The sequence below is a fragment of the Oreochromis niloticus genome, linkage group LG14 (assembly GCF_001858045.2).
Source record: "Oreochromis niloticus isolate F11D_XX linkage group LG14, O_niloticus_UMD_NMBU, whole genome shotgun sequence".
In the NCBI taxonomy this organism is placed as follows: Eukaryota; Metazoa; Chordata; class Actinopteri; order Cichliformes; family Cichlidae; genus Oreochromis; species Oreochromis niloticus.
In genome coordinates, this window is record NC_031979.2 from 25,490,347 (window position 1) to 25,503,601 (window position 13,255).

General features: G+C 39.6%; 1 protein-coding gene across 1 annotated transcript; it reads left to right on the plus strand.

Moving 5' to 3' along the window:
• The first annotated feature begins 7,561 nt into the window (after positions 1-7,561).
• Positions 7,562-12,957, plus strand: LOC109205036 (extracellular calcium-sensing receptor-like). Its single transcript, XM_025897861.1, has 9 exons — positions 7,562-7,586; positions 8,102-8,238; positions 8,542-8,836; positions 8,971-9,057; positions 9,285-9,554; positions 10,069-10,344; positions 10,667-10,891; positions 10,994-11,117; positions 11,205-12,957. The coding sequence occupies exons 1-9, from the start codon at positions 7,584-7,586 to the stop codon at positions 12,113-12,115; spliced, it is 2,328 nt and encodes a 775-aa protein (XP_025753646.1). The 5' UTR covers positions 7,562-7,583; the 3' UTR covers positions 12,116-12,957.
• Positions 12,958-13,255: the final 298 nt, after the last annotated feature.

Sequence of the window (13,255 nt, forward strand, 5' to 3'; positions counted from 1 at the left end):
GGGAAATTTGAGTATTAAAAAAATAAAAAGACGGAACAGTTGACCGACATAAAGTATTATGCACAGGGGTGCACATAAGTGGTCCGCAGTTGCGCATTTGCAGTCAAAATAAAACACGCGCATCAGATAAGAAGTTGCAACGCGCGTTTGCGTACATAAGATCTTCTGGAGGAGGACAGACATTTGTTTAGAACTCTTAAAGATGTCGAAGAAGCAAGCTCCTTTAAGCAATTACTTTGGTGTTCCTCCACCTCCAAAGAAATGTCAGAAGGAGTCTGAACCGCAAAAGAAGCGCGTATTCTCAGAAAAGTGGTTGCAGGAGGTGAGCTGGCTTCAAACAAATGATGAACGCACAGAGATGTGGTGCAGAATATGCCGTGAAAATCCCACTCAGCGGACAAAAACAGTGCCTTTTATATGTACGCAAACGCGCGTTGCAACTTCTTATCTGGTGCGCGAGTTTTATTTTGACAGCAAATGCGCACCTGCAGACCACTTATGTGCACCCTGATTATGCACATTGTGCATAAAGGAATTTTGTTTTCACCGAAGCACCTCCAGCTTAAAATATCACATTGACGCAAAGCATACGTTAGTCGGGGAGGCTGCCAGCACTTTGGCTAACGTGTCACCCAGCTTGCGACAAACCACTCACGGAGCATCGGGGACTCAGTAAGTCTACCTCGGATATTGACTGACACAATTGCCAAGTGGATTGCAAGAAACTGCAGACCTATTAATATCGTTAAGAACGCGTGCGTTACATAGCTTTAAAGTGCCTCCCCAAGAGTGACAGAGAGAGAGTGCATAAATGTTTACAGAGTTTTTTGTTAACATGAATGTTCAAGATGTTCAATAAACATGTTAAGTGCGTATATTTTACATTTTTTCTCGAGTCTGTTTGCTCATGCAAAATGAAACGCTATTAATATAGAATAAAAATGAATGGTATTTAATTGTGATTAATCAAAATTAATCCACAGTAACCCTGTGATGAATCTCATTAAAAAAATTTTGACAGCACTAATATATATTATATATTAGTGTATACTTACCTATTAGTATATGGGTTTTTTAAAAAGTTGTATTTCACAGAAGAGAAATACAGGAGAGATAGTCAAAAGATTGAAGAAAACTATTCAAATTCTCTTTGAATTTAAGCATACATTCTTTGTGTTTACTCTGCATTTACTTCATTATATTGTATAAATGTCAGTTACAAGCTTAAATGTAAAGTTGAAAAAATATAATTGCAACCAGGCTATTGATCAAGTAATTCAGATTAATTGCGACTAATTACAGAAAATTGTGAGATTAATTAGTTAATTTTTTTCTATTGACAGCACTAATTATTATTACTAATACAGATTACTAAATATTTACTACATTTAAAATACCTATTTATTGTTAGCTGACAATGACAAGTGGTTGAGGAATTTTTCAAACCACTTCTTTAGGAAGACAATAAGGTTGGGCAATTGGACAAATATATTGACTATTGACAATTGGCTGAGTCTTTCACCCATCGTTTTTACAAGAGCGATTTATTTTCCCATGAGTAAATTTGCTAATAATGTTGGTGGAAGCAAAGAGAAGCAGTTATGGAAAAAAATGATAGTGCTGTTTTAACGGCACCCTCTTCCAGCTGTGAACAAATGCACCCTCCTCAGAGTGCAAATGCAGCGATTCATTTACTCAAACTCATAACAGAAAAAAAGAAAGACAGTAGCCTATGTTCAGAAAAAAACAAAAACATTGTATTTAAATTTTTAAAAAACACAATGGTATAGAGGGAAACAAAGAGAAACTGGCTTCTTTTTTCCACTATAACCGTGTTTACAGGCCGCTTCAGTGTTTATCTGTCTTACACTCTTGACCAAACAGCAAGTACAAAATAAAACAAAAAGTAAGTTAAAAATCAAAATGTGTCTTCCAGTGAACATAAAACTAAAATCTCAGATGGAAAGTTAAGTCTGTTGTGTGATTTGGCGCATCTCAAATCAATAAATAAATGAATTAATAATCCAAAAAGTAGCTGTATTAATACTGAAACAAACAAGAAAAGAAGGTAAAATATTCCCTCCACACAAAACGTATATAAATTCTAAATGCGCAAGTCAGTCCGTGCATGATTACATTGCTCCGCCCATCAAAAAGTCACCTGCATGAATATATTGCCTATCGCCATTTATTTGACTGACGATTGTGGGTTGGAATTTTGGGTTGGGTTGAACCACTTTTAATTCTATGAGTGGTTTCAGTCTCAGTAGAAACAGTCTCGGACACACAGAAAACATTCATAACATCACTGTCCTTGACAGATCTGTTGACAAATGGATTTGGACACATAACACCTACTGAATCCGTAGGACGGGTCATGGTGTACTCAGATACTAAATATACAGGCTCGATTAAGCTCTATCCGTCAGAGACTGGTTCAGGGCCTACATGCCCCAAAACATCTGTGGTGTTCAAACTACAATTGTCAACTTGACAGTGATGTAATTCAAAATAATTCTGTTTCAAATTAACATGACAAATATCTAAATGAACAAAGGAAACACTGGTGAGTTCAGAATAAGCATGGTTATTTGGTGGTTCAACTAACAGAGACAGATAATTCAGGTCCTTCACCAGCTATCCCTGATTCACTGTTTTTAACCCAGGTGCTGTCAGCTTGGCAGGCACCAGGCCGACATAGCAAAATTGTCAATTCTTCCAATCAATCTATGCTGTTACCCTTACCTATGTTCATGATGATCTGGGTATTAAGCAAAAGAATGAGATTGCAGATACAAGTGGTGGAAATGAGTGTGTGGCATGTTTGTGGTCTGGGCTCAAGGGGCAGTGCCCAGCAGACTGATAGGGAAGCTGAACCCAAAATGCTAATAATGCTCTTCTTATTTCAGTGATGCCAGGACAGGGAGCTGGGCAGTGTGTGTGTGGCAGCTGAAAAGCTGACAGGACAGCAAATAAACAGTATAAATATATAGTTTCACTGGCAATACTAAATGTTTTGGGTCCTTCCCAACTACAGGGTGTCCTGGGCTGTCCTTTAGAGATTGTGTGAAGAGTCCAGTCAGTCAAGTTTCCCCCGTCCCAAAGCAATAAATATTTTTTCATTTTTATGAACCAAAAAAACAGAAAACACAAGGACATTTGAGGAAATTTCTCCCACTCATCTTTATAGGAATTCTCTAAATCCTTTAGGTTCAGAGGTTTCAACTTTCTCCACATTTTCTGTAGAACTTAAGTCTGGAGAGTGGCTAAGACGCTTCATGACTTTAACCCTCTAGAGTCAACAGATGTGCCCACGGACTACATCCTAATTATCAGAAAAACAACCCCAAAACACACACACACACAAAGCCATGCTTGAATGTGGGGATGGTAATCAGTATCAGTACCAGGTTTCAGTATCCCCACAGATGAGCTAGAGAAGGTGGCTGGGAAAAGGGAGGGTCTTATTTTCTATGCTGAAACTGTTGCGCCCAGTCTTTGCTTCTGACAAAAATTGGATGGTGCTCTATGTCAGAGGACAGTTACATAATTTCAGTACTCGAGTGCTGGCTATTCCAGGAACTGTTTCACGAGTTTCATGTTTCTTAAGTCAAATGTGTATATACAGGGTGGGCCATTTATATGGATACACCGTGATAAAATGAGACTGGTTGGTGATATTAAAGTCCTGTTTGTGGCACATTAGTATATGTGAGGGGGCAAACTCCTCAAGATGGGTGGTGACCATGGTGGCCATTTAGAAGTCGGACATCTTGGATACAACTTTTGTTTTTTCAATAGGAAGAGGGCCATGTGACACATCAAACTTATTGGTAATGTCACAAGAAAAACAATGGTGTGCTTGGTTTCAACGTAACTTTATTCTTTCATGAGTTATTTACAAGTTTCTCTTTGTTCACAGCCATTGACATGTCGAAGAGGTTAATACGTGAGGAGTGGATCGAAATTGTGTTGATATCTGGTGAACGCAGTAACCGGGCCATTGCAGCAGATTTCAATGCAAGAGACCCTACGAGACTACCCATCTCCCATGCTACAGTTAGCAAACTGCTTGCTACGTTTCGTGAAACTGGTTCAGTGTTGGATTTGCCAAAATGTGGACGCAAGAAAACTGTCACTAATGAAGAAACATCAGTGGCTGTCCTAGCTTCATTCAGCAAGAGCCCACAGCGTAGCACTCACCGCATGTCACTAGAGAGTGGCATTAGTCAAACATCCCTTCGGCAGATATTAGCTACTCACAAATGGCACCCTTACAAACTCCAGCTACTGCAGCATCTCAACGAGGATGACCCAGATCGGTGAGAGAATTTGCAGAATGGGCAAAACAAAAATTGGAACAGGACCCTCAGTTCACGCAGAAGATTTTGTTCAGTGATGAGGCAAACTTTTATGTGTGGATGGTGAAGTTAACAAACAAAACCACCGCTATTGGTCTGACAGTAACCCACACTGGATGGATCCCTCCAAGACTGTTGGAACAACAAAAGTGATGGTTTGGTGTGGTATATGGGGTACAACGATAGTGGATCCATTCTTCATCAATGGAAACCTCAAGGCCACTGGATATTTGAAATTGCTACATGATGATGTGTTTCCCTCTTTATGCACTGAAGCTTGCACGTTCCCTGAGTTTTTCCAGCAAGATGGTGCACCACCACATTATGGATGCCAGGTCCGAGCATTCCTAGATGAACAGTTTCCTGGAAAGTGGATTGGTCGTCGTGGGCCAGTTGAATGGCCCCCAAGGTCTCCCGATCTGACCCCCTTAGACTTTTATCTTTGGGGTCATCTGAAGGCAATTGTCTAAGACAGTGGTTCCCAAACTTTTTTGCCAGGCCCCCTTTGTTACAAGAAAAATGTTCGCGCCCCCACCACCTAACCCCCCCCCCCCCCCCGCACAAACACATCCTCCAAACACACACACCCATATTTTGTTTACAAACTCCATTGCGGTTTATTTCACACCTCAAACATTTAGTAAACAACTAAGCAAATACAAGTAAACGGCAATAAATTACAGGTAGTAATAAAATACACTACTAACTCTTTTACGCTATGTCCACACCTACACGGGTATTTTTGAAAACTCAGCTGTTTCTATGCGTTTGGGCCTTTCGTCAACACGTAAACGGCGTTGCGATTCACCGAAAACGGAGATTATTTAAAACTCCTTTTTTGCGTTTACGTGTGGACGAGGATTACAGAGTTCGTCACGCAACGTCAAAGGTATGTGCCTCTTTTCACGTCACGCTGTGCGCCACGTTATTGTTTACATGAGGTGAATTGCAGAATGGCAGATAGAGACAAAATACTGTTTCTGTTAATCTATCTTCAGGTTTTACACGCGTACAAATACACACGCAGTTACTGTCCCTCCATTTAGAAAGGCCGAGGCGTCACGGTGTGATTATTTTACGTGTAGTTGTTTTTTTTTCCTGTGTAATAATATTCAACATTGCTATCAATACATTTTTCAAAAAATGCCTCTCTGTGCAAAATGGGTTTAAACACATAAACAGCTGTGGGATACTGTTAGTCCCTGATTTGAACCGGGGGAACAAATTACGGCAGGATCAGCCTGATATTATTTGTATCCCACTGTAACTTTACTGCATAAAGAGCTAACATGTCCAAAATGTCAGGAGTAGTTAGTTATTACAAGAAGTGTTTGTCAACTAAAAATCAAGAATGTGGGATACTGTTTGTCCGTGATTTGGAGAACCCAGCGCGTGCTCCCGACGCAGGGAAACTAATTTTGCAGGGGAGACCTACCTTGGCACTTGTGCAGGTGAAGCCAAAGGGAAGATATGCTTCACAATATTTTCTAGTCTTTGGCTTGGAAGGAAGTTGGTTTGGAAACATATTCAGCCATGCTTCATCTCCTGCTTTGCGTTTGTGTGGGAGCCTCGTCAAAAACCTGTCCACAGTGTCCAAGCGCTCTTTTTTTTTTTTTTCTTTTCATACCGCGCCCCCCTGCAGTGGCTCTGCGCCCCCCCTAGGGGGCGGGCTCCACACTTTGGGAACCTCTGGTCTAAGATATGAGATGTGCAGCACCTGAAACTATGGATACTGGATGCCTGTGCTGGCATTTCTCCTGCGGTGTTGCTATCAGTGTGTGAAGAGTGGGAGAAGAGGGTTGCATTGACAATCCAACACAATGGGCAGCACATTGAACACATTTTATAAGTGGTCAGAAACTTGTAAATAACTCATGAAAGAATAAAGTTACGTTGAAACCAAGCACACCATTGTTTTTCTTGTGACATTACCAATAAGTTTGATGTGTCACATGGCCCTCTTCCTATTGAAAAAACAAAAGTTGTATCCAAGATGTCCGACTTCTAAATGGCCACCATGGTCACCACCCATCTTGAGGAGTTTGCCCCCTCACATATACTAATGTGCCACAAACAGGACTTTAATATCACCAACCATTCCCATTTTATCACGGTGTATCCATATAAATGGCCCACCCTGTACACAACACATCAAAACGAGCGGTAGTAAAACTACAGGAGACTTCATAGACAACTGTTTTACTCTGTGATGATTAGCTTACCCCTGTGCCAGTCCTGATTTTCCCTGCTGCCAGCTCATCAAAACAATTTCTTGTGTATGTTCTGACTCCTGCTTAAACTGGGCTTTCTTTGTCTAAGCTTGTCCTCATAGCTTTGGTTTCTGTGCCTGAGCTGGCCCGAGAATATATTGAAATACAGCAGTCCACAATATGTGGTTTGGTGCTGCAGTCTCACATCCCCACATCCTTTCCAGCTCCAGAATGTGAGCCACCTGACATCATATTGATGCCTTTTACTCAACCTTTCTACTGCCTTGACTCGAGAAACACTGCTCTCTCCACTGGCCACTTGGAGAGAGTCTTGCTTCCTCAGCGTAAAAATGAGACACCAGAAGGGTTCACTCTGATTGCTAGTCCTCTGTCACTTCATCTGTAACCATGTGCCCTGCCTTGTTGTTGCCAGTCTTTGCCTAAATCACCACCTTGGCTGACTGAGTGCATTTGGTTTGGCTTCAGATGGGCTTTCATTTCCACTAATGAACAACTGCTCGACTTCCAGAGAGGTTTCTTTGCCCAGTTCTGCCTACAGGCTGTGCCCCTGAACTTGGTCATCCCTTGGACTGTCCCTCAATTCTGCTTTGCCCTCAGGACACTCTTCCCCATCCAGTAACTTTTCCAGTCTCCTCTTGCCCTTTGCAGTCAGCTTCCTGCATGCGCTGGGTTTTTTGACACCCTCAATTGTTTTATTTTCTGTTTCAACTCAATTTTAGAGTGGAAGCTTTTAATATGGCCTTTTTGAACATGAACCTGTAACAGTCCCTGTTCAGGCGCCAGTTTGTAACAGCAGTCTGCCGAGGAAGAAGCGGCTAGCAGGTCCAGGGGGCATGTGGTGCGGAGATTAGCTGGATAACTCGAGGCCAGTCAGTTAAATCGAACAACAGACCTTTATTTGATATCAGCAACATAAGACCATACAAGCCAGGTCTCCACGGCTCTACATACATGTGTGGGGATGGGTAGGCGCCCATGCCAGCCCGTTACAATGGTGAGGTCTCTCTCAGAACAGACACACAGGCAGCATGTAATGGCTGACCCCCCCAGTGGTGCTATAACACAATAAGGGTTGTTACAAACCTTGGTATAAATTAAATAACATTTTATGTGAGTTGGTCTTCATTCTTCCTTTATGACACTTATAAACAAAAAAATAAATAAACAAAACACAAAAATGTTACTCTTCACTGATTTTTGCTGGTAACTAATTAACTCACAGTAGTAAATAATTAAATTACTGGATAGAAAAACAAAATTTCTCAAATGACAAGTCTTTTAGGCCCCACCTATACTCACCCTTCTTCCTTAATGGGTGGTGTGCAAGATTAAACAACACAAAATCTCAATAAAAGAGAATGACATGAAAATAAAACCTAATGACTGGGATCAGTAATTCAGAAAGCTGTCATGTGCTCAACTTTGAGAATCAATTTGCTCTTGCTTGTTTTGATGTCTTTCTACTTTTCCTCGGTCATATCCTCTTCTCAGTTTTCCCTCTCATGTCAGTTACAGGGACAGTTTGATCTAAATGGGATGTACAAGACTGGAGATGTGATTCTAGGGGGGCTGTTTCAAATCCACTTCTTTTCAAGTGTTGCTATTCAGTCTTTTACTTCACAACCACAACAGCCTACTTGCAGTGGGTAAGTATGACAGGAAAAAACCATAAAAAAGACAAAAGGAAATGAAAATTATTGTAATGGAAATATGAGTTTGTAATTTATGCCTAAGGTAACTGTACTTTTCAGTTTAAAATCGTTCAGGATAAATGCATGTATCTTGAATGATGAATTTATATTTGTTCATCAAAATATCCTATTAATTGTTATTCAGTTTCTTTATTTGTCTATAAAAATAAGTAATTTTGTCACATGTAAAGTATCTTAAATGAATATCTATCTTGATGAAAATGTATTTTTTCAATAATTAACTTTTTCTTGTCTTAGTGTTTATGCCCTAGGATTTAAGCTCGCACAAACCATGGCCTTTGCTATTGATGAAATCAACAGAAACTCAAACCTGCTATCAAATGTGACCCTGGGATATACTCTGTATGATAGCTGCCAAGAACTTGGAATTGGATTCCGTGCAGCATTGTCATTAGCCAATAGTCAAGAAGAGAAAATTATATTAAATGGTACATGTTCTGGAAATCCTCCAGTCATAGGGATTGTGGGTGATCCGTCCTCTACACCTTCAATTGCCATCTCCAACGTCTTAGGTTTGTACAGAGTACCTATGGTAAGTTTTCTGCTTGACCATGTAACAGTTTTCTTTGATTGTTTTCATTTAATAGTAAACCACTTGTAGAAAACAATGCAAGACAATGTTAAAAAATGTTGGATATTACTGCATATAGTCTCTATTTTTAACAGGTGAGTTATTTTGCCACATGTTCCTGCCTGAGTGACCATCAAAAGTATCCATCCTTCTTTAGGACAATCCCAAGTGATGCTTTCCAGGTGAAAATCTGTCAAAAAAATTAAAATGGAAAAGCTAATGAATTCTGGTTAAAGAAATTACCTGCTTTGCAACAATATGCTTACAATGACGCAAAATGTTTTTTTTCAGTTACAGTTTTTTTGTATGAAAAAAGCTAAATTGCGACCATGAAGCTGTGGTGTGCATTGGAAACTGATGCAAAAATAATCATGTGGAAAATTGTTCTTGTTTATGCATTTACACTTAGGTACGTGCTATGATCCAGATTCTAAAACACTTTGGCTGGACTTGGGTAGGTCTGCTTGTCACTGATGATGATTATGGACTTCATGCAGCAAGATCCTTTCAGTCTGAGCTGAATCTTTCGGGTGAAGCTTGCCTGGCCTACACTGAGGTTTTGCCCTGGAACAAAGACACAGATGAACTCAGGAGGATCGTTGCTGTGATGAAAAAATCCACAGCTCGAGTTGTCATTGTCTTTGAACATTACAGTCGCGTGATAAATCTTATGGAAGAGGTTTGGCTTTACAAATCTTTAAATATTACTAGTTTCATAGGTCTGAATCACAAAAGTATATTGTGTAAAACATGTATTACATCCTATTTGAATGAGTACAGAAACCAGTCAAGAAGAATTTATTTAAAGATGAATAATGACTTCAATGGCATGATAATGTCACTAAAGAAGTTGTAGTTACAATATCACTTCATAGATGGTGTACACCTAATTCACAGGTAGTGAGACAAAATCTAACTGGCCTACAGTGGATGGCCAGTGAAAGCTGGACAGTAACAGTACCTGATGTGCTCCAAATACCTCAGCTTATGCCATACCTGGGTGGTACACTGGGGATCGCTATTCGTAGAGGAGAAATACAAGGTCTCAGGGAATTCCTGTTACAAATACGTCCTGATCTACATCACAACAATAGCTATGGAAATAGCATGGTGGGAGTTTAACTTTTTAATATGGTAGTTGGAAGAATCGTATATTTTCATGATGTGTAAAAAACAATATTAAAATATTTCAGGTGAACCAGTTTTGGGAATTTGCATTTCAGTGCAGGTTTGCTCCAGCTCCAGCAGGCTGGCTGGAAGGTGGAGGTGCATTATGCACTGGAGAGGAAAATCTTGAAAATGTGGACAATGAGTTTTTGGACGTTTCCAACCTGCGGCCTGAGTATAATGTGTACAAAGCTGTATATGCACTGGCATATTCCCTTGATGACATGCTGCGGTGCAAGCCAGGAAGAGGGCCTTTCAGTGGGAACAGCTGTGCCACTTTGCAGTCACTGGAGCCTTGGCAGGTGTGATATCATTTTACACTCTGGTAGAGTCTATCCTGAAAGTAATTATAAAGCAAAGAATTTATAAACACAGAATTTAACATGTAGGATTAAATACAATGTGATAATATTAACTATGAAAAAACTAGAGTGAGCTAAATAAATTTTCCGCACTCCCAAAACAAAATTAGCAGTTGATATATTTAGATCAGAGGCATGTATGCATGAATCATTACTAGTGATGTAATATTCTATTTGATTATTTAATACTGGATGCCATACTGAGTTACTTTTCACCTCAGGGTGAAAAGTAATCTATTTGTTATGCATACCTTTTTAACAGCTTCTTTATTACTTGGAAAGAGTGAACTTCACCGCCCCATTTGGTGATCAAGTGTCATTTGATGAGAATGGTGATGTGGAGCCAATTTATGATGTGATGAACTGGTTGTGGCTACCTGATGGAAGCACTAAAGTTCAAAGTGTGGGTGAGGTTAAGGGGTCAGGTGAAGGTGAAGAACTCATACTTGATGAAAACAGAATCTTCTGGAACTTTGAATCGAAAAAGGTTCGATATGAGCTTTAAAAGTTAACTTTTGGCATATGTCCAGTATATATCAGTGTAAAAGCTAATTAACTCATAGCAAAGCTATTTAATTTCGTCCTATAGCCACCTCGATCAGTATGTAGTGAGAGTTGTCCTCCTGGTACCCACATGGTGAGAGAGAAGGGGAAACCCCAATGCTGTTTTGACTGCATTCCTTGTTCTGAAGGAAAAATCACTAATAAGAGCAGTACGTATTTTTCTTTTTGCATGACATATTCAGTTTAATTATTATGAAGTATAATATGCATTTCACCAATGTTCCCTTTTGTATCAGACTCCTTGGAGTGCACCAGTTGTCCAGAGGATTTTTGGTCAAACCCCCAGCGTGACCACTGTGTTCCTAAGAAGACAGAGTTCCTCTCCTATCATGACCCTTTGGGCATTTGTTTGACAGCAACCTCCTTACTGGGCACATTTGTATGTGCTGTTGTTCTAGGGATCTTTATCTACCATCGCAGAACACCCATAGTGCGTGCCAACAATTCAGAACTTAGTTTCCAGCTATTACTGTCACTTAAGTTATGTTTTCTTTGTTCGTTGCTGTTTATCGGACGACCCAGGCTGTGGACATGCCAACTCAGACACGCAGCATTTGGGATCAGCTTTGTGCTTTGTGTCTCATGCATCTTAGTAAAAACCATGGTTGTTCTGGCTGTGTTCAAAGCCTCCAAGCCAGGAGGGGGAGCCAGTCTGAAGTGGTTTGGTGCTATGCAGCAGAGAGGAACAGTTCTGTTTCTTACATCTATTCAGGCAGCCATCTGCACTACCTGGCTTGTCTCTTCCTCTCCAACTCCACATAAAAACACCCAATACCACAATGATAAGATTGTTTATGAGTGTGCAGTGGGGTCCACTGTTGGTTTTGCAGTGTTATTGGGTTATATTGGCATGCTGGCTGTCCTCAGTTTTCTAATTGCATTTCTGGTGAGGAATCTCCCTGATAGTTTTAATGAGGCCAAGCTCATCACATTCAGCATGCTGATCTTCTGTGCTGTGTGGGTGGCCTTTGTTCCTGCTTATGTCAGCTCACCAGGAAAACTTGCAGATGCAGTGGAGGTGTTTGCCATCCTGGCTTCAAGTTTTGGACTTTTGATCACACTGTTTGGACCCAAATGTTACATAATCCTGTTGAGACCAGAGATGAACACAAAGAAATCTATTATGGGTCGTGGCATTGAGTCATAAACAGTTCACTAATTTCAAAAGAAAGAAAAGAGAAAAATTTCACTCTCCAGTTTTTGCTCCAGACAGAAAAAAAATGTGTATTTAAATACATTTAATATTCCTTTTAAATCCTTTTAAAGCTTGGTGCTAGTGTCACATGACTGCAAATGTACAAATATCATGATTCATTCATGAGTCAGTAATATGTAATTACTGACTCTGTGATGCTTACTGGTGAAATTTAACCCCAATATAAACATACAGATTGTTGATTTTGATTGATATTTAAATCAATTTAATATTCCTTTTAAATCTTGGCGCTGGTGTCACGTGATTGCAAATGTACAAATATTGTGATGAATTCTACTTTCAATGATTTTTTAAGATGCAGCTAAAGTACGCACTAATCATACTCTTAATATGTAATTACCTACTCATTGAGGCTTACTCGTGAAATGTAACCCCAATTTAAACATACAGATTGTTGATTTTTTTTGTTTAATTAAAAAAAATATTGTTCCTGTAAATGCATACTGATTAGGGTTCAATTACATCATCCAATCAATTTCTGCATCCTAATGAACTTTGAATTAATCCATTAAAAATACATAGGAGGTGGATCTTCCCCCTTCACCAGCTTGAATAAAGTTGACATCGTTTTTCACCTAACTGCATTTCATGTAAATTGCTAGAGAGTGGGCACACAGTCTAACTAGAAGAAAATTTTTGACACATTTAACCAGATATTTTTTGATAAACTGGAAAGGTATGCGATGAGAGAGGTGGCATTGGACTGGGTAAGGAGTTATTTAATAAACAAGCGACAACTTATGAATCAAACCAATGCTCAATCATCAAAAGTTTTAAACAACATTTGTCCCACAAATCTGCGTGAATATTGGGCCCAAAACTCATGATCTTGTGTAAATGTGATGATAAATAACGTTAAAACAGAAACTATACCAGATTACATTTTTTATTATTTTGGAGACTACAAAATCAACTGGAAGCTTAAAATAAAATATGTGCAATCAAATTTATCTAGAAGTATTTGTTGAATCATTTAAATCATAAATCACTTCATATACTGCATGACACAGGAGCCGAGGGGACACAAGAGAACACACATGAAAGCATAACACAACAACGACGCGACACAGA